The sequence below is a fragment of the Miscanthus floridulus genome, chromosome 18, assembly GCF_019320115.1.
Source record: "Miscanthus floridulus cultivar M001 chromosome 18, ASM1932011v1, whole genome shotgun sequence".
Classification (NCBI taxonomy): domain Eukaryota; kingdom Viridiplantae; phylum Streptophyta; class Magnoliopsida; order Poales; family Poaceae; genus Miscanthus; species Miscanthus floridulus.
The window spans coordinates 116,852,495-116,878,969 of NC_089597.1; the positions used below are offsets into that span (position 1 = coordinate 116,852,495).

At 44.3% G+C, this 26,475-nt stretch overlaps 1 protein-coding gene and 1 pseudogene across 7 annotated transcripts; one reads left to right on the forward strand and one right to left on the reverse strand.

Annotated features, from left to right (window-relative positions):
* Positions 1-8,028: 8,028 nt before the first annotated feature.
* Positions 8,029-19,388, reverse strand: LOC136522934 (uncharacterized). 7 transcript variants are annotated; one of them, XR_010776013.1, is made up of 5 exons: positions 19,063-19,388; positions 18,849-18,950; positions 11,972-12,058; positions 9,547-11,750; positions 8,029-8,361 (listed from the first exon to the last, which is right to left on the reverse strand). XR_010776013.1 is itself a non-coding variant. In XM_066516728.1 (5 exons), the coding sequence occupies exons 1-4, from the start codon at positions 19,087-19,089 to the stop codon at positions 9,917-9,919; spliced, it is 279 nt and encodes a 92-aa protein (XP_066372825.1). In that variant the 5' UTR covers positions 19,090-19,388; the 3' UTR covers positions 8,029-8,361; positions 9,547-9,916. The 7 variants fall into 7 exon arrangements, 5 of the variants coding, with proteins under 5 accessions (XP_066372825.1, XP_066372824.1, XP_066372827.1 ...); XM_066516728.1 differs by lacking the exon at positions 11,972-12,058 and having other exon boundaries at positions 9,547-10,002; positions 11,629-11,750; positions 18,849-18,892; XM_066516727.1 differs by lacking the exon at positions 11,972-12,058 and having other exon boundaries at positions 9,547-10,002; positions 11,629-11,750.
* A 6,356-nt stretch (positions 19,389-25,744) lies between these two features.
* The window catches only part of LOC136521339 (polyubiquitin-like), a 127,455-nt pseudogene continuing 126,724 nt past the window's right edge, over positions 25,745-26,475 (forward strand).

Consider the following 26,475-nt stretch of genomic DNA (forward strand, 5'->3'; position numbering starts at 1 on the left):
AAAGGGTGATTGTGTCGCTCATCTTAGCGCCTTGTCGAGCAAGAGGATCAGCTATTGCGGTTAGAAGAATTCTTGTGATATCACCTGAGTCTTCTCTCCATGCTCACAGAGCTATTCTAGTGTTTGTAAGAGCTAAAATGTGTGGACACCTTCCCCTTGTTCGCTCCATCAAATGCCCATCAGGAAAGCCACAAACTTCTTTCCCACAGTTTTTCAGTCACCGAGAAATTAGCTAGGCATCTATTAAGCAGGCTGCCTTTCCCCTTCTCCTGTCATAATTTTTTCAATGGGCCGATGTGACTCGGTTTATGATGACCTTCAGCCTTGCAGGGATCCGGACTCCCTTCAATCCAAGGAAGCCTTGGTGGGTTGATCGCTGGTCAATGTAAACCTTTCGTATCCATCCCACGATATTTTGTGATTACGGGAAGCAATAAGTCCGGATCTGTTATCTCTTTGTTATCCGTCCCTTGAATTTCCGGAGTGTTGATCTGTTTCTGTATCTGACTTTAATTCCATAACCCCGGTGAAATCTATCTTCTCACCTTATCGTACTATATATACGGGCCACGGCTGTGGATCGAAAAACAACCCGCTTTGTCTCAATCCTTTGTGTCTTTAGTGCGATTTCTGCTTTCCCATAGGTGTGAGATCATGGAGAACAGCAAGAGGTCTACTAAGGAGGCCCTCAATGGAGGTGCGTCATCACGCCAGTGCCTTCGTCACCAGGAGGGTGCAACTCGTGATCCTCTCATTGCCTCGGGGCATAGGGCCAACTCCGTTCAGCCTTCGGGGTTTTCTTCGTCAACAGCTCACCACCAGCTCCCCTGTTATTCGAGGAGGCAGGTCAACAATGACGACCTGCTTGCCTCCATCGAACGGCATGGCCAGAATTTCACCGACTATCGCTCCCTCACAGAATCAGCTCTAGCCATGGTCCGATGTCGATCGCCTCCTGAGGCCGATTCAGTGGAGGATAGGCTGGCCAAGGCCGAGGCCAAGATCATGGGTGATATATCTATCATAACTTTTGTCTCTTCTCAATTTTATCTTCAAGATCCTAATCATCTCCTTTTTAAATCTTTTTAGATTTGTCAGCTCAGCTAGAAAGCCTCTGATCGGCTGCGGAGTACGCGGCGGGATTCGTCAACGTCAGAGGCGTTGTCCCGGTGGTTCGCCTACATGACATCCCAAACAATGTCAGGGAGGTCACTTTGCATGGCATTCGTCATGGTGCTGCCATGGCGTTGGCTGTTGCGCAAGCCTGTTCTGGCCATGAGCTTTGGCTTCTTCCCCACAGTTTTCCAGCCGCGACACACCCTGGGGACTGTGAACACCTGGTCAAGGATTTCTTCGGCGTCGCCAACTCTGTAGCCCTTACTTCTTAGGACAATGATATAGTATCCGAAGTGTTTTCTGGCCCGTAGTTTGTAATAGGTGATATTTAGCAAACAATTTCTCCGTCTTGAGTGATTTTCCTTTGCTTCGTACTTCATATTATATGCATCACTCTGTCCGTGTTTGCTTTGCTCCTATAGGCGATACACATCATACCGGCTTCTACCCCTTTGGGTTTATTTTTGCACTAGAGGAGATACCTTTTTGGTATTGTCTATTAGAGCCGATGACCGAACAAATCGGTTGTCACGTATTAATCCAAACACTAGGGTAATATTTCTTTAGATATTTTCCATTGATTGTTCTGCCAAATTCTTCCTCTCCTCTTAGTGTTTCCAAAATATAAGTATTATCAGGCGCACAACGCTTGATCCGGTAAGGTCCTTCCCAATTAGGTGACCATTTGCCGTATTTGCTGTCATTTGACCCAATCAGCAATTTCACTTTCCAGACCAAGTCTCCTTCAGAAAATTGCTTGCTCTTGACCTTTTATTGTAATATTTTGCAACCCTCAGTTTATTGGCTTCGATATTCTCAAGAGCACGGAGTTGATGGTAACTTAAGTCCTCTAAGTCGTCTATCATAAGATTCTTGTAGACTTTGGCTGACAAATCATTTTGCAACCCAACACGCCTCGATCCAGCCTGAACTTCCCAAGAAAGGACTGCATTATGGCCATACACAAGTTCATAGGGTGACGTTTTGATCAATTCATTATAGGCCATTCTATATGCCCGTAGTGCCTCATTAAGCGTTGAATGTCACTTCCTTGGCTGCTCCTCAATCTTTTTCTTGATCAGCTTAATCATAATCTGATTGGACACCTCTGCCTGGCCATTAGCCTGAGCATAGTAAGGAGAAGAATTTAGCTTGATTCCCATACTAGTAGCAAAATCTCCAAACTCTTCTGATGTAAACATCATCCCTTGATCGGTAGTGATAGTTTGAGGAATCCCAAAATGATACACAATATGCTCCTTGACAAAATCAACCAGGTTCTTTGAGGTTACCGTCTTCAAAGGAATTGCCTCAACCCACTTAGTGAAGTAATATGTCGCTACCAATATAAACTTATGTCCTTTGCTTGAGGGTGGAAAAATCTGACCAATTAAATCAATTCCCCAACCTCTAAACGACCATGGTTTGATTATTGGATTCATGGCTGATGCAGGCGATTTGTGGACATTACCAAAACATTGATAGTCCTGGCACCCCTTGTAATATTCAAAACAGTCTTCTAATATCATTGGCCAAAAGTATCCAGTTCTGCGAATAATCCATTTTATCTTATAAGCCGATTGATGAGCTCCACATATCCCTTCATGCACCTCGCCCATCAACACCTTAGCTTCCTCTTGATTTAGGCATTTGAGCAATACCCCATCGACTGTTTTGTAATACAGCTGATCATCCAGTAAAACATACTTAGTTGATTTATATCTTAGCTTTCTGGCAACCTTCTATGATGGATTCCTAAGGTAATCGGATATCTCAACTCTCCAATCATCATTCGAGGTTTCACTACTCAAGACTTTGAGCTAAACGATTAGCCCCTTGATTATGTGCTCTCAGAATATGTTGAAAAGAGACATGAAGAAATTCCTTGAGCAACCTTTGGCATTCATCATAGTATCCTTTCAAAGTATCTTTTTTGCATTCATATAGGCCGATTAACTGATTAATAACTAACTATGAATCTCCAAATATTTCAATTGCTTTGGCCTTTACTTCATGAAGAAGCTGAAGTCCTTTAAGAATAGCCTCATATTTCGCTTGGTTGTTGGTAATCATTGGTTCAGTTAGAAGAGCAAACTCAAAACTTGCCCCCCGAGGTGAAATAATTACGATACTGATGCCACCACCTTGTTTGTATGATGATCCATCAAAGAATAATGTCCAAGGCACCGGCTCCACATAATCAATGCCTGGCTTATGATGCTGGGTGACAAAATTGACCATTACTTGCCCTTTGACTGCTTTAGCCGATTCGTACTTCAAGTCAAATTCCGATAACGCGAGAATCCACTTTCCCACTCACCCATTCAGTATTGGCATTGATAATATGTGCTTAATCACATCAGCCTTGGAAACAACCGTACATTCGGCCGATAATAAGTAGTGCCGCAACTTAGTGCAAGAGAAATATAAGCACAAGCATAACTTTTTGGTGGAAGAATATCTTGCCTCGGATCCAAGAGTCTTCTACTCAGATAGAAAACAACTCGCTCTTTTCCTTCAAACTCTTGCATCAAGGCTGATCCAATTGTTTTGTCATCAGCCGATATGTACAACTTAAAAGGCTTACCTTGCTGAGGAGGGATCAGCACAGGTGGATATTTCATATATTCTCTTATCTTCTTAAATGCCTTTTATTGTATGTCACCCCACTTAAATTCTTGATCATTTTTCAACTTCAACAAGGGAGAAAATGCAAACTCTTTCCAACAAATTTGAAATGAATCTTTCGATAAAATTAATCTTGCCAAGCAAAGATTGTAACTTTGTTTTAGTAGTCGGGGGAACTGCCTCATCGATTGCTTTTATGCTTTTTTGACCAACTTTGATTCCTCTCTTGTGGACCATGAAACCTAAGAATTGTCAAGCTGATACTCCAAAGGCACACTTATTAGGATTCATCTTCAGACCATGTTTTCTTATGCATTCCAGAGTCTCCCGCAAATTAGCTAGATGTTCCTTATACCCCTTGGATTTTATCATCACATCACCAATGTAGATTTCAACAATCCCATCGATCAACTTATGAAAAATATAATTCATTGCCCTTTGATAAGTTGCACCGGCATTCTTCAGACCAAAGGTCATCACAACCCACTCGAATAAACCGATTGCGCTAGGGCACCTGAAAGTGGTCTTTGCTATGTCTTCCTCAGCCATGAAAACATGGTTATATCCTACATTGTCGTCCATGAAGCTAATAACCTTGTGCCCAGCTGCTGCATCTACCAACATATCAGCTATCAGCATCGGATAACCATCCATGGGTGGGGCTTTGTTTAGATCTCTGAAATCGATGCAAACTCTTAATTTTCCATTGTTCTTATACACAGGGACAACATTCAATATCCACTCTACATACCGGCATAGTCGGATAAACTTTGCTTCCAGTAACCTTTTAGTCTCCTTTTTGATATCATCAAGCATGTTCGGGTTGAATCTCCTTGGAGCTTGTTTAAACGGCCGATATTCAGGTTTGATTGGCAACCGATGTTCAATAATTGATCGGTCTAGACCAGACATCTCATAGTGTTCCCAAGCAAAACAGTCTTTAAATTCATTTAATAAATCAACTAACTCTCGCTTATACTCAGGATCCAACTCGGCACTTACATACGTCGGCATAGGTCTATCTCCAGAACCAATATCTATCTCTTCTAATTCATCGGCCGACGTGAAGCCATGTCCTAGTTTGTCATCTGTGCCATCTATTGGATTATCCATTAAGACAAATTTTAAAAGCCGACTGGTTGGATCGGCTGTTGGCTTTCATTATTGACTCTAATGAAGCCTCATTCCCATATCTTGCTAGAAAAGCATTCAAAGTTTCCTAGTTCTCAAAAGACTGGATCGGCTGTTGCGACACTTACGGACTCATCAGCGTGAATCACCTCGACATCATCTCTGTGCCATTGAATCAAACACTAATGCATGGTTGATGGCACACAACAGTTTGCATGAATCCAGTCACGACCAAGGAGTAAACTGTATGACCCTTTTCCATCGATGACGAAAAACATGGTGAGCAGAGTCTTACTCCCGATTGTTAGTTCAACGTTCATTGCCCCTCGGGTCTTAGATGCATTACCCCCAAAATCCTTTAAGCATCATGTTGGTCTCAATCAGATCTCCTGGTCCCTTGCCAAGTTTACGAAAAGTGGTGTAAGGCATAAAATTAACAGAAGCACCTCGATCCACCAACATCTTGTTCATCGGCTTCCCATCAACAAAACCTTTTATATATAAAGCCTTTAAGTGCCGATGGTTGACTAGTTTATCAAATATAGCCTGCTGTATAATTGTCAACTTGGCAACTATCTCCTCATACTCTGATTCATCAAAATCTAAGTAAACTTCTTGATCTGCTGAAGCTCTAAACTCTGATGGCAATAGGAAAGTCATTTGAATATTAGCCGATGGTTGCCTTTTATTGGTTGTTTGCTTAGCACGCCATACTTGAGGTTTACCGGATGCCTGAGCCTGTTCCAACTCTCTATTCCTTAGGTGTTGCACCCTTCTCTTCTGGCTTCTTGTCAAACCTTCTAGACACCATTGGCCTTTCTACCAAATATATTCTTCTTCATTACTTTCTTTTTCATAATCAACCTAATTTTGATCAACAACTCATTTTCCAAGCCAATCATGAACACTTTCATTTTTTGGCGCCAGTCCATGTTATTATGATGATATGCATCTTGAGCATAGATAGACCGGCGGTTGGCTTAAGATTGCCTAAACTCCCAATATTGTTCGCTGCACTCTGGATAGTTATTCCTGGTAGGCAACTTTAAACCTTTGTTCCAGCAATGTCTGAAGAAAGAACAATTCTAATATGATTCAGCTTGCTTTCTTTCATACCTCTCTTTTTCCTATTGACGCTGGTATTCTTGCTCTTCTAACCAACGCTGATAATCCTTTTCCTTCTGCTGCTGCCATTTATCTAATAGAATTCGAGATGTAACCCGAGGCTTTATCGCCCCATCTTTTGACGTTTCTCCCTACTCATATCGGCTCTTTTGCTTATCGCGACGTCTTTTAATTTCTCTATATTCCTCAGCCGATATTTGTAACTCGAGATCGACTGTTCTAGCTTCTCTTGATTTGGTTGATGTTAGAACCTTAGTCTTTCCTTTAAGCAGCCTAGCATCGACCATGTTTTGATCTCCTGGGAAAGGATTATCATCAACTTTTATTTTTCGAGGTGTATCGAACTTGAGCCTTCCTTGCTGAATAGGCCTCTGTATATGCTGCCGGAAAACTCTGCATTCATTAGTAGAGTGAGATGTAGCATTATGAAACTTGCAGAACTTCTTATTCTTCAACTGACCAGGGGGCAACATAACATGATTATCGGGCAACTTGATATGTCCATTCTCAAGCAAGAAATCGAAGAGCTTGTCTGATTTTGTGACGTTAAAGTCATAGCTCTTCTCGACTCCTCTTCCCCAAGGATTTGGCACCATTACTGTATTTTTGCCCCAATTCCATCAAGCCACGGCAACCTCTTCTTCTTCATCTTCATAGCTGTCATCGACTGAATATGAATAATAAGCTTCGGCCATTGCGGTACTTTTCTAGAATCGGGTATCTCTGCGTATATTCTGGAACTAGCTATTGAGCGCTGCCACTCATTGAGCCAATTGACCCAAGTTGTCAAATTTTTGTCCCAGCAACTTTTCTTTTCATGTTGGCAGCATCCCTTGAACGGCCAAAGCAGCTAGCTGATCATCAGCCAAGTTTAATGAGAAGCACAAATTTCTAGTCTCTCAGAACATCTGAAGAAACTCAGTGCCCGTTTCGTTAGTTTTCTGCCTTATAGTTGTCAAATCGGTAATCTTCTTTTCTCTAGTCCTAGTATAGAAATATGTATGAAATTTCTTCTCCAGGTTAGCCCAATTGGCAATAGAGTTGACTGGCAGTGATGAAAACCAAGTGAAGGTTGGCCCTGATAGTGACAGGGAGAAGAAATGAACTCGATGGGCCTCTTCAACGGATGCCTCGCCCAATTGTGTAAGATACCGACTGACATGTTCTATTGTGCTTGTGTTGTCTTGGCCAGTAAACTTAGCAAACTCTAGGAGCCTGTAATTTGTAGGAAGAGCAACCAAATTATAACATTCTGGATATGGGCGTTTGTACGAGAAGGCCAATCCTTTTGGCTTCAGACCGAACTGATTCTTTATCATCTCGGTCACTCTCAGCAACAACTCATCAGCATTTGAATTTAGATTTCTCTGCACCTGCTAACCCATCTATGGATTGAAACCTCGTGTGTCTTGATACCCTGGATTCGAAATCATGTGAAGGGTATTATAATCTGTGTCATAATGATACCCTTGTGGAATCTCTATCTGTTGGGTCCTTTGCTGGTTTGTTGCTTGAAGTCTCTGGTTATAGACATTAGGATCTATATCTCTACGGATCCTTTGAATTGATGGTGCTATTTTTTGAGCCGACGTTGGTATGTGGCCTGATGTGCCAAAATTAATCATCTAGTTCTGACCTTGCCCCGCCGGCTGTTGCACATGCTGCACTGACGATCCAGGATTATATTGTATATGATTTGTAGTAGCACCTTGAGCTTGCTCAGACGAATTCTGAACTGCATGGACATCATCAATACTAGCTGGCATTGCTTCTTGATAGCTGGTACTGGCTTGATTGGTTCCCTAAGTCAACAGATGTGGAATCTTGTAATAAGCCGGCCTAACCTGATCAACTAGAAACCCGTAAAACACCTCCTTTATGGTGTTGTGGAATGTGTTCAAAAAAAATTTCATTATAGTTCAATATGGTATTATGAACAGATTTGTTTATAGCTTCCATGAATAAATGTCTGTCTTCAGTCTCATCTGCATCTGTCTGCCCATGCAACAGAACTCTTGGTAGTGGATATTTTTGAACAATTATATTGTCACGTGTTTTGGTGTAGGACAACAAACACTTGTTCTGAAATTCTTCTATAGCTTTGCTGATGACATCTTTATCTCCATCAGGTATGTCTTCATAAGGTACTATAAGGATGTCATTGTTGTTGTGAGCCGCCATGACGATTGTGGTGTCCCATCAAGCGTGCCAGAACGTGTGTCGGCACAAAAATTCGTCTTGTGCCGAGGCACATGAGCAAGCTAGAAGGGTCTGCTCGATGGAGCTGGAGATCCACCTGGCTTCAACGTAGGGATTATCGATCCTGCGCACTTCACCTGAGACGTGCTAGTTAATTTGACCCTGCAATTGACAAGGAGAGAAAGCTAATCAGTAATTTAAGGCAGAACATGCTGGTGTTGCCAGACAGTCCCGAATATGCGGCTCTGAGAGCCGATGTGGAAGGAGATCGACTAAATAGCCGATTCCAGCATACTTATAAGAATAAATTAGTTAAAACTCATGGAATTATGAAAGAAAAATCGGTTATCATTCAGGATGAATATCGTTATTTAGACAAATATTAATCAATGGCAGTAGGATGTCAACACTAATCAGTTTATGCTAAGCCAATGACAGTAAGTAACCGAATCCCTTTTTATATAAAAATTCAGCCCATCATCATTTAACCATTTAATAGAGATAAATCAAATGAACATATTAGATCTCGTCTATCGCTATGACCAGTGGGGCATGAGGCGGAATCATGTAGGCCGAAGAAACAGCGATAAATTCGATGACCCTAACTTATTACTAATATCAGTAGGGCATGAGGCAGAATCATGCAGGTTGTAATACAATTAAGATCATAGGGCTAACATATCTTTCAACCTACCCTTATTTCAACGGTCTCATGACATGAACTGCATATGTGAAAACACTCGATATCGGCTAAAACAGTCGATTCAGGCATAGCGCACAATTAAGGTCATGCCCTATCAGGAATAGATCTATCAAATAACGATCCTCGCTCCATGGTGCTAACAGTGGGATATGAGGCAGAATCACATAGGCCGTGATAACGGGCCATGGAACGGTTTTCGTTAGCTGATAGATCTATTCAAGACCAAGCATGCCTTAACCGCACGCTATGCACGATCAGGATTGATATAAAACAGTCGATAAAATATAACTCATCGTTTAAGGTGTGGATTAGATCAGTTTAAATTAATCAACGATGGGTTAAACAGGATATATGGCCGATCTAGATCAATCCCAATCGAGCAAAGTGATATTGTTGTAATTAAATAAATAATGAAAGCAATAAGCAATATCGGTAACTTAATGAATTTATCAGAAAGATGTCACCCTTAGATAGAGCCAATAACTTGACCTTAATCTAGTTCGAGCAGTGGAGGTCGACCAGATTAATGCAGTCGTACTTGAACTAGACAAGAATCGATAACTAGCTTATACCAGAGTCGCAGTGGAGGTCGACCAGATCGATGCAACCGTATGAACAGAAGTATAAGCCATGATGGTACTTACAGACAAGTTGGAGGTCGGCCGGACCGATGCAGCCCTGCTTGCTGAGGAACTCGCCGAGATCTACTCTACTCCTACTCCTAAGGGGTGGCTGGAGCCAAAAAAAAATAAGTAACTTGTATTTGATTGATTGTGTGTCTTTACAATAACCAGGGTCCAATATTTATACCCGGGGCCTAAACACGAATCTTACTTAAGCACGACTCATTATAATTTTTGGCCTAAGAGAAAACATTCTTAATTTAAGATAACTCGGACCTTAATCTTTTTCCTTTTTATAGAGTCCAACATGTTTTTCCTGGCGCCGATTATAGCTATCATAGTTATCTGTTGGCGCTATCTGAAGAGAGCCGATTCCAGTACCGTATTCGAATCAGCTGATACCGACCTTTATGCAATCGACTCCTTGATGACATGATCTTGGGAGCTTTCGAATTCTTGTAACCCTTCTTCCAAATTCTGGTGTAAACAGTAAGGTACCCAAAATTTAGTGGGAGCCATGACAAATTTCTCTGCCTGTTTTTCAATTTTTTGCAGGTAATTTGTGTTAGGCGGCACAGATATGCAAGTCTTCAGTAAAGTCGACACAAACCACACGATGTAGTACTGCACATCACCCTGATCAACAGTCAAATTGGATGCATCTCAAGACAAACGCAAAACAGCTAGAAACCAAATATCTCGATAATATCTCTTGCTATATATAGTACCTTCTGATCAAGCATAGGCTGCAAGTGAAAGAGGTTCCTGAACTTTGTATCTGTTCAAGTGAGGTGGGCTGGCCCCTAGACACCAGTGACGGGGCATAATTAGGCCAACTGTGTGCATGTGCACCAAGCTGCTCCTAGGCCATGGTCAGTTGCACCTACGCCATGGCTGCCTGCCTTATCGACAGTGATGCAAATGCAAATCGGCTATAATTACTCTGAAACTACTGATTTACCACATCACATGTGTAATCGGCCATCAAATATATTGCTATTGCTATTCTGAAATCTGAAACCAGTGACTCTGAAACTACTAATTTAAATCTAAAACAAGCTCTCCCCTTCCGCACGAGCCACTCTCGGCCCAGGATGGTCCAGATGCTAGGCTGTAAATCCAGCTCAACAAAATCTAATATTACGGTGGCAAAGCCACAATGCAGAATGAGCATACAATCGTATCACCATCATTTTTTCTCAAAAAATTAAATATTACCGTGTGATGGCATAGTAAAACAATTCCCGTGCATGATGAATAAACAAGCTAACTCAAATAAGAAAACCACAGAGACAGTGCTAACTGCTAACATCAGTGACAATGACCAATGACGACTGAATGCACTTTCCCTGCAATTATAATAAAAACTATTAATCCCATGCCATTAACAAAAGAAAACCCTGCCAAACTATTTGTCTAGCGGGATTTACAAATGTGCAATATCTGCGCCAAAAAAGAAACATAACGGATGCCAAAATCCAATTTTTTCGTTAATAAATATGCATGTTGTAATTACTCAGAATGGCTTGAGGTCAGCTCTAGAAGCGAGGTCATGAAAACATTCAGGGTCTGAGATATTTTGGTTTACTCCACATTGTTGCATGAGTCAAAAAATATGATAAGTAGGCCAGAAGGATAATTTGTGTACCTTTCATGATATGCACCAAAACATCCATTCCGAGTGAAACAGCCAAGAACCCAACATTATAATCCATATGAGAAAAAATATGTGAGAACGTGTGTGGAAGGCCAGAAGTGATCAAATTATGGAGCACTAATGTAGCTACAAGAAACATCTTTTTTTTTGTTAGTGAGCTAAATAGAGCGTGTCAATAGGAATTTATACTATTGGTTATACTAAATGCCTTAATAGTTTGCAGTAGATCCATATTTCTAGTAACATGGCTCACTTTTAGCGAACATTTACACAACCAATTACAGTTAGTGGGGAACACTTGTAACCAAAAAAATAATCAGAAAAGAAGTTTAACCAACCAGCCCAAATTCATTTAGGAGCCACTGCCAACAGGAATACAAAAGGCTAAGTTGTAAGTTCAGAATTAATTTGTTGCATTAAAAAAAATTCAAAACTAATTTACTCACCTCCCATATTTACTGAATAGGTTCTCAATGTCAGTTTGCCAGGTATGATGGGCAATGTAGCAGACGAATAACTTGGTGTTACTAACTTGTTCACCAGATGAATCATATCGACATATTTTGTGCTGCAAGACAAAGAAAAGGTCAAGATACCCGCACAGAGGATATTTGTGCGAGAGCTAACAGATATGCAAATAGACTTGATACATAATACGTCAATTAATTGGTCTACCTTTACCAAATCATGTTGCTCCTATTCAAGTTCGATACATAACACACATGAATAAATTACTTCTAATAAAATATTTCGTAATAGTCAAGATTGATTTAGGATGATGTTCCATACCTAGTCAGACGTTATGCTCCATCGCTACATGAGCGTAAACTGTTAGCGGCAAATTAAAAGATCATCATGTTCCATAGCTTCATGAGTCTAAAGTGAAGTTGAAGTTAAAAAAATCATTAGGCTCCGTAGCTTCGTGCGCCTAAACTGAGGCTAAAGATATAGGAACATGTACACATTGAATCCATGTTGAGAAAAAAATGTATATGAGAATGTCCATCTAAATTTCAACATCAGTAGTTACACCCAAGCCAGAAAACCACATATCTTGATCCCATTTGCACTATCTATCCAAATGCCGCCAAGATGGGGAGGATGAAGAGCAGAAGGGCTAGGAACATTCAGTGCAAAGCGCACAGATCTGTAGACACAGATCTAGTAAAGGACATGGGTGTGAACGTGTACGCATGATAAGCTTTGGAAGGAATCGAAGACTGTAGGCGCAGATCCAGTAAAGGACACGGGTGTGCACATGTACGCACGATAATCTTTGGAAGGGATCGAAGTTAGCAGGCATAATACATGTAGACACATGCAATTAGACCAGTGCGGAATAAAAATAGTCAATTAGCTTAAGTTAGGATTTGGTGCTCGGTTTCACACTTTCGCACAGCAGGAACACGCCGGCAGGCTATCCTGGAGGTGGCCTCATCCGGCGACGTCGAAGGATTAGGGTTCGGTGCTCGGTTTCGCACTTTCGCACAGCAGGAAGGGATGAGAAGGGATTGGCACACCTGGCGATCCTGCTGCGTTGCATCGGGGCAGTGGCGGGCGATCATGGAGGCGGTGGCGTCGGGTCGGCGGCGCAACTCTAGCATCCGGTGGCATCAGACCGATCGATGGATCGGGATTGAGGAGGACGGAGCCAAGGTCGCAAGGAGGAGGCCATGGTGTCTCGAGGTCTGGCGAGGGTGTCGCACGAGGCGGCGGCATCGCGAGGAGGAGGCAGCGGTCTCGTGAGGGCGTCGCACCACTACCGGACTCAGTGGCTTTGCCGAGTGCCAGGGACACTCGGCAAAGCCCAATTTGCACTCGGCAAAGGACACTCGGCAAAAAATGGGTCGGCAAAGGTGTCTTTGCCGAGTGTTTTTTGTCGGGTACTCGGCAAAGCCTTTGCCGAGTGCCAGTTGGAACCGAAAAACCCCGAAAAAAATGGGAAAAAATGGGGGGGGGGGGAAATGGAATTTTTTTAAGGCCCCCACCGGCCTCGCACGAGGCGGCGGCATCGCGAGGAGGAGGCAGCGGTCTCGTGAGGGCGTCGCACCACTACCGGACTCAGTGGCTTTGCCGAGTGCCAGGGACACTCGGCAAAGCCCAATTTGCACTCGGCAAAGGACACTCGGCAAAAAATGGGTCGGCAAAGGTGTCTTTGCCGAGTGTTTTTTGTCGGGTACTCGGCAAAGCCTTTGCCGAGTGCCAGTTGGAACCGAAAAACCCCGAAAAAAATGGGAAAAAATGGGGGGGGGGGGGGAAATGGAATTTTTTTAAGGCCCCCACCGGCCAGCGCCCGCCCATCTCAAACATTTTTCGGGTAAATTTTGCAGCACCGTGGCCAACGGGATTCGAACCCGCGACCTCCCCCTGCGCGCGAACCTCCTCTACCACTACACCACACTATCACTTGTGTCTGGATTCCGTTTTAGTTCCTAACATATTATACTAAACCGAGTGTAAATTGCTTGTTTGAGGCCCTAAACGAATTCAAATAAAAAAGTTGTAAACTACAAAGTTTCATAACTTTTCGAGGTCTACACTTTTAGTTTAGGAAGTTTTTCCATCCGAGGTCGTTTACAAAATTTGAATTTTAAAATTTTGAAATTCAAACGCAGTTTTGCATGACAAGATGATTTCAAATCAAAAAGTTGCCAACTACAATGTTTCATAACTTTTTGAGATCTACAGAGTTTATTTTGGTTGTTTTTCCATCCGAGGTCGTTTGAAAAGTTTGAATTTTAAAATTTTGAAATTCAAACACAGTTTTGCATGACAAGATGATTTCAAATCAAAAAGTTGCCAACTACAATGTTTCATAACTTTTCGAGATCTACAGAGTTTATTTTGGTTGTTTTTCCATCCGAGGTCGTTTGAAAAGTTTGAATTTTAAATTTTTGAAATTCAAACACAGTTTTGCATGACAAGATGATTTCAAATCAAAAAGTTGCCAATTACAAAGTTTCATAACTTTTCGAGATATACAAAGTTTATTTTGGTTGTTTAGTCATCTGTTCATCCGACATGGTCGTTCTAACATTGTTCACAAATCTTATATATCTCTCTTGTAGTTTCATAAACTACAAGAGAGATATGTTAGATTTGTGAACAAATTTATTTTCACTTTGTCATATGAAGAAAAGACCAAAACAAACATTATACATCTTGATGAGTTATACAACTTTGTAGTTGAAAACTTTTTCATTTGAATTAATTTACTGCTTCAAAACATGCTTTGAAATTTTCTTTGCCGAGTGTAAAAAAAACACTTGGCAAAGAGCTTCTTTGCCGAGTGTAAAAAAAACACTCGGCAAAGGCGTCTTTGCCGAGTGCCCGAAAAACAACACTCAGCAAACCACTTGGCACTCGGCAAAGAGCCGGTCTCCGGTAGTGCACGAGGAGGAGTGGGCGCGACGAGACGGACGATTCGGTCCCACCTGCCGATGCTTCGAAAGAAGAAGAGTCACGGTCGCACGTCATTGGCAGAGAGACAGGCCCAAAATAAATGTCGCACCAAAAAGTGTTCACGTTTTGTTCTTTTTAATTGTAGGAGATACTATTATGTTGGTGTATATTCGTTTACACTATTTTTTACGAAGATGTGTGCATACTTCTGGATATTTAATTTGATAGGAAGATGATATAATCAGCACTGCTAACGAGCCTAGTCCGGTCACAGCTTGTGGTTGAGAGAGATGGAGGGTTTGGGGAGAGATGCATGGTCCGCCGTTCATGGTCACGGCCGGCAGCCGCAACTTGCGACTCACAGGTAATTTACGTGCACGGCGCCGGCAGGAACCGATAGTTATATTGACTGATTGGTACAGTACACTATTTGTCGCCTTGTGAGAAGTGGAGACATGGATCCGCCGACAGAACCCACACAGTACATGAGCCGAACCGCTACATGCGACATGCCCCCGGTCTTGTAGACACGGTGCATGCGCACGGTCTGACGTACGGTCGTTACGTGCCCGCGGTGACGCGTCATTGGCAACGCCAGCTGCCTTACGCCATCATCACGAAATTGAAGGAAGGAATTTGCAGGGCGAAAACAGCTGACGGTAGATTCAGTAAAATACATACCGCGAGTTCCCAACGGACAGCGTAATTTGGAGTGAAATCATGTTGCTTGAGGCAAAATTCTGGATAGTACTAACGTTTTGACCTAAATTCTGCGGGTTGATTAATCAATCAATTAATATCTTCATGGTTAAACGGGATTGAGCAGTTGCTATGCTCTTTCCCTGGTTTGATACAAGCAAGGCTAGCCAGTCTGTTCGTTTGGCTGTGGCTTGTCGTAAACGATCGTAAATTTCTAGCCGGAATAGTATTTTTCTCTCACACAAACCAGCCAGCAGTACTTCTTCATGAACCAGCAACGATACGAACCAGCCAACCGAACAGGCTGGCCATTGATGTGAAAAGGGTCCTGCGGGCCCTGCAAAACCACATGTACTGAAAGTGACTTTTCGCATTTCTTAATTCTGTTGCCCATATGTACTATATTTTTTAGTTTTGGAGTAAAATGTTTTGAATTCCGACTCGATGTCCTGATTTCAGAAATTGCATACTCAAGTCTAGTTCTCCCAGTTGCATTGGTGGTCTTCAATCAAAACTGAATAATGTCATGTCCACACTTAACAGTTGAAAATCGTTGAAGATAGAGAACGACATCATAAACGGTAGTATCCAACACGATGTTTTACAATAATACTACAATTAAAAACATGTTACTCCGTCTCCGAACGATCGAATGAATTTCAAATTATAATTATTTTTTTATAAAACAGTATATATACGATTCTAAATTACAATTGGATAGATGACTAGTCCAGTTTCCTAAAAAAAAAAGATGACTAGTCCATCGTACCACGCAAGCCCCCCCGCTCGCCGACTACTGTTGCTTCGATGTTCACTGAGGCCCCGTTTTATACGCAGAAATGTGGATCAAGTAGAAAGCTTTATGAAGCTTCCAAGAAGTAGCTTACTGCTGCTTCCGTGTGGTTTCCAGGAACCTTCAATCCCGCAATCCGTGTCGTGATCTATGTTTTTTTTTCTGGCATGATATATAACTGTATGTATATATATGTAGTATAGAAAAGAAAGAGTCTCGTCGCTGTGGTGAGCCGGTGACTGGAGTTCAAGGCTTACACCACGCAGGCACGCGCACCAGTCCCCTCAAGAGTAAGACAAGGAGACAAAGAGGAGAAGAAGAAGGGAGAGGAAGATATCGGCGGAGATGGAAGGCGAGAACGGTGCCAGACCGCGTCCGGGGCGCGGTCCTCCCGCCCCGCCGCCGCCGCCAGGTCACGAGGAGACTAACGGCGGCGGCGGGCACCGGCGTGGTGGGCAGACGAAGCAGATCATCTGGCCGCGGCGCCTCCGTCGCGTGGCCGTAGCTCTCGCGGTAATGATCGCGGCCGCCGTCTACCTTGTCTTCGCCGAGGCTGTCGCTGCACCGCCCGATTCGGCCGCGTGGTTCTTCGTGGCCTTTGCGCTGTGGATCATCGGGCTGATCATGTTGTACTCCTGGATGATGGACTGACGCGCGCGCAGGCGCAGATCAGCTGATTTCAGGTTGAGCTATCAGCTAAGTACAGAAGTTCTCCACGAGGCCGGAACCCGGCGGCTGCGCCGGCCGGGGTTCACGCGCTAGCCTGTCTACTCGCGCGCCTCTCCTCTTCTTCTTTCGGTTCACCGCAGCACCGCGGCACCGCGCCTATACGCGCCATGGATGTAAAATGTAATATAGCTGAGCTCAATCCTTTTCTTGAACTGATGGTCATACAAAACTTTCCGTCCTTTTTAGTGGTTTTTGGTTTTTATTACTGCCAACTTGTTTATCTTCAAGTTTATTCTTTTTTTGTCTGAAGATTATACTGGCAGTTTGGCACGCAACCAAAGCATCTTCGCTCTTGCAAAGAGCTTGCGAACTGCGCGTTAAGTGAGATTCAACCAGTTTCCTCGCGGAAAGACGGAAATTTCCGTAGAATTACCCTAGCTGCTTGTCCACCTCCTCTCCCCTTCCACAGTTTCCACTCCAATACTTCGAGACGAAGCCATAAGGCCGGCAAGCGGCCGCTTGTTAGTTTCTGCCTCACCTATGACGCCTCTTTCTTCTCTGCGTGGATCACCATTCACCAGAGATCGATCGAGCTAGCTAAGCACTGCCCGCTCGGTCATGATCGACATCGACCGCGAGGTTATTATGCTTTCTTCAGTTGGTCAGTTTGAGCGCAGTGATACATACAGTAAGCAAGTCACAACGCATAGCACAATCCAAAGTAAGCAAAGTCGTTAGCCACGCATTCCATACCTCTGGGCTTTGATCGCTACGGTGTCGGTGATTGCACTGCGTGGCCAAAGATCTCGATAGGCGTCTGCGGGGCAGATGCTGCTGCCTGGCAAGGAGTAGGGAGATACTGACGCAGACTGTATAGATGAACTGCGACTGCACCAGACGTCAGACGACCTAGCTAGCTCGAGAGCTGCTAGCTTTGATGCCGCCATCTTCGGCAGCAGCGTGCTTCGAGCATGGCCGGCTGGTTTTAGGGCTTGTTTGCTTTGCTAACCTCCTAGGCAATCTGCTGCCGACCGAAATCGAGCGTCTAGAGTTGCAGCTCATGCAGACAAGATTGCCTAGAGGCCAATCAAACAGTCCCTTAGATCCGTCAGCAAACTTCGAGTTTGCCCCCCTTCTGTGACCAAGTCAACTTTTTCACAAACAGAGCTGAAAAATAAAGAGATATATACGGGCCCAATTATTCACTGGGCCAAATCTGGCTCTCCCAGCCTAGCGTGAGTATTCGATAAAAGAGCCCGGCCTGCGTCCTGGACTGGCCCAACTAAGCCTGAGGGCTGATGCTGAGTCTGGAAAGGCCTTATAGCTTTTAGTAGGATGGGCTTTCGCACGAATTCCTGGTCCGACGATAATTGGGCCCCCTTTTTTTTGTCTTCTATACTAAATCCATTGAAATGCTAAGAAATTTGGAATTTTGGGTGAATTGTGAAATCAAAATTTTTGAGTGCTTGATAGTCTTGTAAGCTCGGTCTTCAAAACTCGATTTTTCACCATTAGATTCCACAATGAAACGTTTACTTAAATTATGGGAGAAGACAAAATTTTGAATGCTAATCGCTTTGGACAGCTCACCTTCAGAACACAACTTTTCACACCATTAGATTCGTTGTTCTGCGACGAAGAATATTATATAGTAAGCCTAGCACGATTGTAGTATTATGAATGCATAATTCTTGAGAAAAATACAGAAGCTGATTATCATGGTATCAGGCTTTCAGCATGTATCCATATATCTGAATTATTCATGGTCGGAGTTTCACAAGTTTCCAAAAGTGGAGGGAGAACTCACCTTTATCAAGTGCTTGTCGTTTTGAACAGCTTAGTGCTCAAAGCACAACTTTTGGCATTAAATATTTTTTTTAAAAACAAGTGACATGAATAATTATGATGTTTTCAGCCTAAATAGCTAAATAACATCCATGGTCAGAGTTTGAAGAGTTTTCAGAACCTGCGGGCTGGGCATCTCAGTTGATCCAGGAAGCTGAATTCATGTCTTTTACTGAGATGGTATACGCCTCTATGGTAATCCCGGATAAATCAACATCCTATAGAAGCTACAAAGCCGTGAAAAAGACCAACACATACCTTATTTGGAACAGCTCCAAATCTTCCAGTGCTTGGTGCGATGTCTATGTAGGGGGGGACAGTAGTGATAAGTGATGACACAATTAACATACAGCTGCTTATCTAGGATACAGAGGGAGTAAGAATATAAAAGAACAGTAAGTAACAATATGCATTTCTTTCTAGAAAAGTTCTTGCAGTGGAGGGCAGATATGTAGGTATGACGATGACTGACCTGCAAACTGAAGCAGAAGGGCTCCATGGAGCGAGCTGAGCTATCTGAGCTCGCACAAGGCACAACACGCGCAGCAAACTGTGGTTGCTGCTGAAGTGCAGAAGGAAAGGTAACAAAGGATGCATGGATTCAGAGGCTTGCCAGTTTGCTCTGGTTGTTTGGGTGGAGAGCCTCAAGGAGTTATAGATCTGGACTTCTATAAACCAAGTCGTCGCCAAGTCAAGTCAACTAATGGAACAAAGTCATCTAAAAAAAATTAATGACCGACTCAGACTCAGACTCGGTCTTTGAGTTTTAATTTTTCTTCTTCACCGAATAACGCACCCACTCATCTCCCTTTGCTAGCCTGAGTGACTGAGAGTTGGGTCAATGTCAGTCTCTTAGGTTGGGTAGGAATAGGACATGTCTATTTTAGTTTTATCGAATAGGATCCAATGTCGAACTGGAAGACGACTGGACAATTAGATCGATCTTTTACGATGATTAGGAAAGTAACTTAGCATCTTTTACAATTAGATCGATCTTTTTCTATAATTAATTGAGAAATATATTATAGAGGGTATTTTAGTAATGAGTTAAATGCACCAGCGGCCCTCGAATTTATAGGCATGTGTCACGTAGGTCCATGAACTTGAAAAATACATTTATGTGTCCCTAAACTTGTTAAGTGGTGCACCGCAGGCCCATATCAGCCATGTGGATATTTTTTTTTCTGATGTGACTTGCTAGCAAGTCATATATTTTTCATTTAACCCCTCACATTTCTCATAAAAAAATAGACCCCAGCGCCCGCCGTGCTTAGGAACACACCGAGCCGACGCGGACCGTGGAGCCTCGCCTTCGTCGCGACTGCTCTGCCACCGTTCCCACGCTTGCTCCACTGTGCAGGTCTCTTTCTCCAGGCCGGCGAGCAGTTCTGACACGTCGCTCGTCTCGATCTTGGCAGCCGGCTCGGCCGCCGGCGAGGGGCTATGCGCCTTGGCGAGCTCCTTGGCATTCCTGGCCGACCAGGTGGAGGTGCAGAGGAGGGCCAGGAACTAGTCGCCGTTGCTCTTGGAGGTGGACAGGATGATGATCTCCTCGATCCCGCTGCTCCTCTGTAAGCTGTGTTGGCCTAGGGTGTGCGGAACGGGCACGTGGAGGTGGTGCGTGCACTGCTGGAAGCGAAGACCAGCATCGCGCTGTGCACGGACAAGAAGGGCCAGACCACATGACCGCCAAGGGCACCAGGCTGGACCTCGTTGACGCGCTCCTCGCCTCGGAGCCGGCGCTGCTCAACCAGACGGCCACTAGGAGTAGTTTGCCCGTCACCCTCGACTGCACAGGGAACACGAAGAGACCAGTGGCGGAGTTCTTGCACCGCCGCTTCTTGGTGGAGATCAGCTTCTGGAGCTCGGTGGTTCAGATCTTGAGAGTGGGCCACTTAAACTAGGCGGATGCCTTGGCTCCCTTGTCACGCACGGCCCGCGTCATCCAATTCACGGACTGGGACTCATGGTCGAACATGGTGAGCAGCCGGTTTTTGGTGCCGAAGGGGTAGCAATCAGCGAACAGCCGGAATGCCGAGCCGCGACTGACCGTGAAGACGAGACAGTACTCGGACATGGCGAGGAACTTGGCGAGCGCCTCCTCCACAGCACCGGGAGCGCGTCTGGCTACTGGAACGCCCGCTCTGCGATCATTGCCGTCGCGCGCATGAAGTCCCGCTGCGCGTGAGCCGTGCCAGCAACCGCGACAGTCGCACCGACCCCCCCTCCGCACTGTCCTCTCCATCGAGGAGCGTCTTCGTCACGGGACTTGGCGAGGGACCCATCCTCGGACGCCTCCTCCAGCGCCTCCCACGGCTTGCTCTCCTGCAGCCGCCGCCCGCAGCCGGACTCCGCGCCCGCCCCCGCCGGCAGTGGCCGCGGCCCACGCTTCTTCTTGTCGAGCATGGAGCAGTGTCGCTAAAGCCTCCCTATTCGGTGCGTTCGTGAGCAGGGTGGGCGCTGGGTTCTATTTTTTATGAGAAAAATAGATGTGAGGGGTTAAATGAAAATTATATGTCATACTAGCATGCCACGTCAGCAAAAAAATATCCGCATGGCTGGTATGAGCCTGCGGTGCATCACTTAACAAGTTTAGTGACCAAAAAATGTATTTTTCAAGTTCATGGACATATATGATACACGCCTACAAACTCTTTAGTAATCGAGGAATCCTTCTGTAAAAAAATCCCCTTCTTTCCCTCCTGCACCCGCTCGGCCGCTCCAGCCTCTCGCTCTCGGTCACGATGGATCGGCGACTCGCGGCACGCTCTGCTGCTCCCCTGCCCCTGTCACTGCCAGCGAGAGCTCGCCCGGCCCTGGTGGCGACGGGCGGCCGGCACCCTGGCCTTGCCCCGGCGCCCCGTCCCCCGGCCTCAGCCGCAGCCGCAGCCGCAGCCGGCCCGCCCCGCCCCGCCGGCGCCCCGTGCTCCCGCCTCCCGGCGTCCGGCCCCAGCCTCGCTACCCCTTGCGGCCTCTACGTATCTTGTCCATCTCAACACGCTGCATGTGGATCTCACGATCCATATCATCACGTTCCTGCTTCAGGGTCCGGTCTTCCTCCGCTCGCTCTTGAGGGATCTTTCCGTCCATGACCTTATGTGCTCTCATCAAATGCCTAAACAATGATGTTGATTGGTTTACAGTGAAGCTTGTAATATTCACTGGTTTACAGTAAATCCTAAAATACTGTATAGAAAGACAATGCAGACGTACGGCCATTTTTTCTCCTAAAAATCCTAAACAATGATGTAATGACAGTACTAAAATGACTAATTTACCTTTATTTGGGACAATCTACCATCTGTTCCAGGAGTGCTGCTTCTCCAGACTTATTTGGGACAAGGTGGGCTCATGGATCTCAGCAGCAGCTTTGAAGCCGGCAAACTAGGGCCAGACGGACGACTTCGGTCAGTGGTTCATTGACATGGGCAACAGTGGTCAGGGAACCAGGAGGGATGGTGTTCGATCAATGATCATGCTAACCGTCTGGGAAATCCAGAAAGAAAGGAACAATCGCGTTTTCAACAGAACCTGCAGGTCACCTGAACAACTCTATAGCGCAATTCAAGATGAGGCAAAGATGTGGGTACGTGCAGGGAACAGAGGCCTGGAGATGGTACTTCCATCGACGGCGCAGCAATAGGGCGATGTGCCAGTTGAGAACATAGTTTAGATGATTGCTTTCTTAAGGAATGGCTGTTACAATTTCTGTGTAAACTGACCATAGGACTGTAGGGGTGGTGCGGCATCACTGATTGGTGAAGCCATGCAAAAAAGGGGTGTCTCTTGCCCTAAAATACTTGTAATTAGTTTGCTCTCCTCTTATCAATGAAAGCCGGTAATATAGTAATTTACCTTTATTCAAAAATAAAATAAAAAATAAAAAATAGATCTTGCCCTACATATTTTGGTACTGCTCCCACCTAATTTGGTATTATTCCCACCTATTTGGTACCTCTAGGTTTTAATTGGGTACCTCCTTTTTTCTGCCATCCGATCTCGCTGAATGGATGACCCATATTTTTTTCAACCATTGTAAAATTTCTCATAACGAGTAATTGTTGGTAGCTGCTTGAGAGAGTAGTGGTGTAGTGTGTAGAGCGTGGTTTCAACTTTGAACTTGCTGTGTTTTGGTGGTTGCTTCTTTGGTGCTAGTTTGAGGGGTTTGAATCCAGACGCTGTGGCCTGCTGTTGGTTTTATGCCTCTGTGTAAACTAGTAACCCCAATGTGTGATTGGGGGTTCAAACTTAAACAGTCTAACAAAGTTGGACTGAGCCTTTGATTTTAAAAAAATATAGGGCATGTTTGGTTTGGATCTGGCAAAAACTGTTTGGACCAGGCAACAATACCAAGCGTTGAATTTTGGAGATCTAGGGTGGAGATGGACATCTAGTAAACCAAAGTGTGATGCCTCTAAACGAATCATTATGGAAACTAAAATTATCTCTAAAAAATAAGAATTTATTGGGTTCTTAATAAGAGGTGTTATTTTAACCAAAATACAATATCTTAAAACGAATAAATTGGAGAGGTAATGAAAATTGTTGTTTTTGCAACCGCAGGGAAACCATACAACAATTATTTTTCGATTATCATCACAATGCAGAATATGTTTGTAGAATTATTTAAGCAAGAAAACCATCAATGTATATGAGTCATTTTTTTTATTTTGGTTACAACAAGTAGATCCAAAATTGTAATTTGAAGTTCGCACAACTTCTCCCAGTGATGCGAGGTTCTCCTAAAGTTTAGCATTCAACATTTAGTACGAGCTTTTCCTTACCAAAAGCTTTCTAGTGAGGATTTTTATGTGCTAGGACTGGTGGTAGAGTTCTTATTACTATTTAGTGCACTAGGAGAACTCCACCATTTTGGTAGTGTCGTGTTGGAACAGATCAATGTTTTAGGTCTATATGGCTAACTAGAAATGACGTATCTTTGAAAAAATATTGTATATTGTTATTTACAAGTTATTTTCAGGACTACTTAGGCCCCGTTTAGATCCAAAATTTTTTGGATTTTGGCTACTGTAGCACTTTCGTTTTTATTTGGCAATTAGTGTCTAATTATGGACTAATTAGATTCGAAAGGTTCGTCTCGCGATTTCTCACCCAACTGTGCAATTAGTTTTTTTTCGTCTACATTTAGTACTCCATGCATGTGCCGCAAGATTCGATGTGACGGATACTATGCAAAAATTTTTGGCTTTTGGGTAGCATCTAAACGGGGCCTTACTAGTTACTAGATACATTTCTGGTCTGCACTTCAAATGTTGGAAACCGAGGCAATGGAAATCTTCGCCAAGCACGTGGATGGTCGTTGTCTTCTAATAGGCTTAATGTTTAGTTTGCCATTTTTTGCTAGATGAGTTTATGCCCATCGCCTTTTCGTTGATGATTCTTGTGAGCTTGTTTGAACAGTTGAAGGGTGAAACTGCAATAATAGATCGTTGAGCCTTGAAAATTTTCTATAAAAAAACGAACTTCAAATATAATACTTATGTTTTGTCGCTACTACGAAAGCAACATGTCGTACTCCACTTTGCAGTTCTTGTAACAGCCACGTGTCGTACTCTGCCAACTTTTCCCACCCGTGCTCTTTGAAAAGATAAATTTAGAGGCAGGCTACTCATAAACACTAGCAACCTACGCACCCCTCCAGTTTCTTAAAAAAAAACAATGTTGTGAGGTTGTATTGGATTTGCTGCTCCATGAGTTGACGTATTGATAAATATTTTTATTAGATCATCAAAAGAGAAAAACCACAATTTAGCATCACAAAACGAACGATAAGAATTTACATAGCAAAGAAGCCTATCAACCAAATCCTAGAAATAGAAGCCTATCCAAATTACACAAAGATGTCTTTGTTGTCGTATTCTCCGTGTACGGCTTTCGTTATCACTCCACTAAAGTTCGTTTTCGCTGGTGATTCAACTGATGCGCTGCTGTATATGGGTCATGTTCGCTTATCTTATAATCCGTATTTTTTGACTTATCTTTTCAGCTGGAACAGTGTTTCTCTTTCACACCAAATCATCTAGAACAATGTTGGAACAATGTTTCAGCTTATTTTTTCAGCGAAGCGAACGGGGCCATAGTTGTCTATTTGGAGGCTGCTGCCCGCCCAACCAGCCAAGTGCGGAGCATGTAACTATGTATATCTGTATATTCCTGTATATAATAACTTCTCCTTCGGTTGTACAGTATCTAGTTCGTCCCTCGCAACGGACAGATTAGCACGCTCCCGCGCAACGCGCAACTCGCTCTGCGCTCCAGCGCAAAGCTTCTCGCAACTAGGTCTCAGGGCCGGCGCGGCCGTGGCCAGCACTGTGCTCAAGTGTCTCTCACTTCCTGTGAACTACTAGCGCGCCTACCAGGGGCAGGGGCACGGGCGCACGTCAACCGTTCGTTACGTCCATGAATAAGACGTGCTTTGCCATTTATTACCAGTAAGAGCGTGTTTAATTGGGGGAAAGTTGGAATCTGGCTACGGTAGCACTTTCGTTTTTATTTGGCAATTAGTGTTCAATCATGGACTCATTAGGCTCAAAACGTTCGTCTCGCGATTTTCAACCAAACTGTGCAATTAGTTTTTTTTCGTCTACATTTATTGTTCCATGTATCGCAAAATTCGATGTGATAGCTACTGTAGCACTTTTTGGGAATTTGGTTTGTAACTAAACACGGGCTAATTAACTGTGTGGAATGCATGCGTGATAGAGTGATACACTCGAGTGTTTCTGTGGGAGGGTACGTGCCTTCAGAATCCAAAGGAAATTGGTGCTTGGATGATATACATATACGGATACGGTCAGTCGGTCATACGGAAGACCAATACTTGAATAGTGATATTTCGTGTTTCTATAACAAGTGATACTGTCAGTTGCGTTTTGCAAAGATAACTGTAATAGTAATGAGTGTTTCAGCTGCTGCACTAATATGGGCCGTCGTAGCCCAAGCGGGGGCCCTGGAAAGCCCATGACGCAACTGGTTCCAGTTGATAGGCTGCGGCCTGCGCGGCAGGGCGGGCGGACCACGGACTCTGCGACGGGCCGACGACGGCCTCTCGCTCACGTGATTCCATTGCCGTGAGCCGTGACGTCACCAAGACCCCACCAGGTCCAGGTGGGCGGGCACGCAACCCTCCGTTCCCTCACTATAAAGTCCACCTCTGGCCTCAGATTTCTCCAACCGGGTCTCCATCAATCCCAAATTCCCAATCGCGAAGTAACCGCACCGCCGCTGCGAATGCGAACCAAGCAAGGCTCCCAATCGTCTCGTCAAGGTATCCCCACTCGATTCGTCCCCCTAATCTTCCGATCAATGGGGTCGTGTATGGCCGAATCTCTGTTGCGCCTTTCGTACGAAGATCCTTATAAATTGCCCGCAAGGTCTTGTGATGTTCGATCGTTACTTTTAGTTAATTCGTTCATGCCGAGTTCGTTTTTTGGCTTGTAGCCCTGCTTGTAGGCCGTGGTGTTTCTGTTCTGGAACGGAATTTTGTAGATATCATAGAGTTAGGGTTCAATTGAAAAGATCGATTAATGTATGGAAAAAGTCTACATCACCCCCTGAGGTTTGACACTCTGGTTGATCCACCCTTGAGGTTTAAAACCGTCTAAGCAGCACCTTAAACTTTTCTAAACCGTTTAACTAACCCCCTGGGTGGTTTTTGGGTGGTTTTGGGGTTGTTTTGCTCAGCTGGCAGTCCACCGTGGTAGAGGAGGACCCGTGGAACAAAAATCCAATCCCCTCTCTCGCCCTCTCCGCCCGCTCGCAAACAGGCCCGCGGCCTTCACGCCGCGTCGGGCTCCACTTCGAAGCCAGGCGCCGCCTCGCCTCCAGGCCGCGCCGGGTTCCGCCTCCACGCCACGCCGGCCTT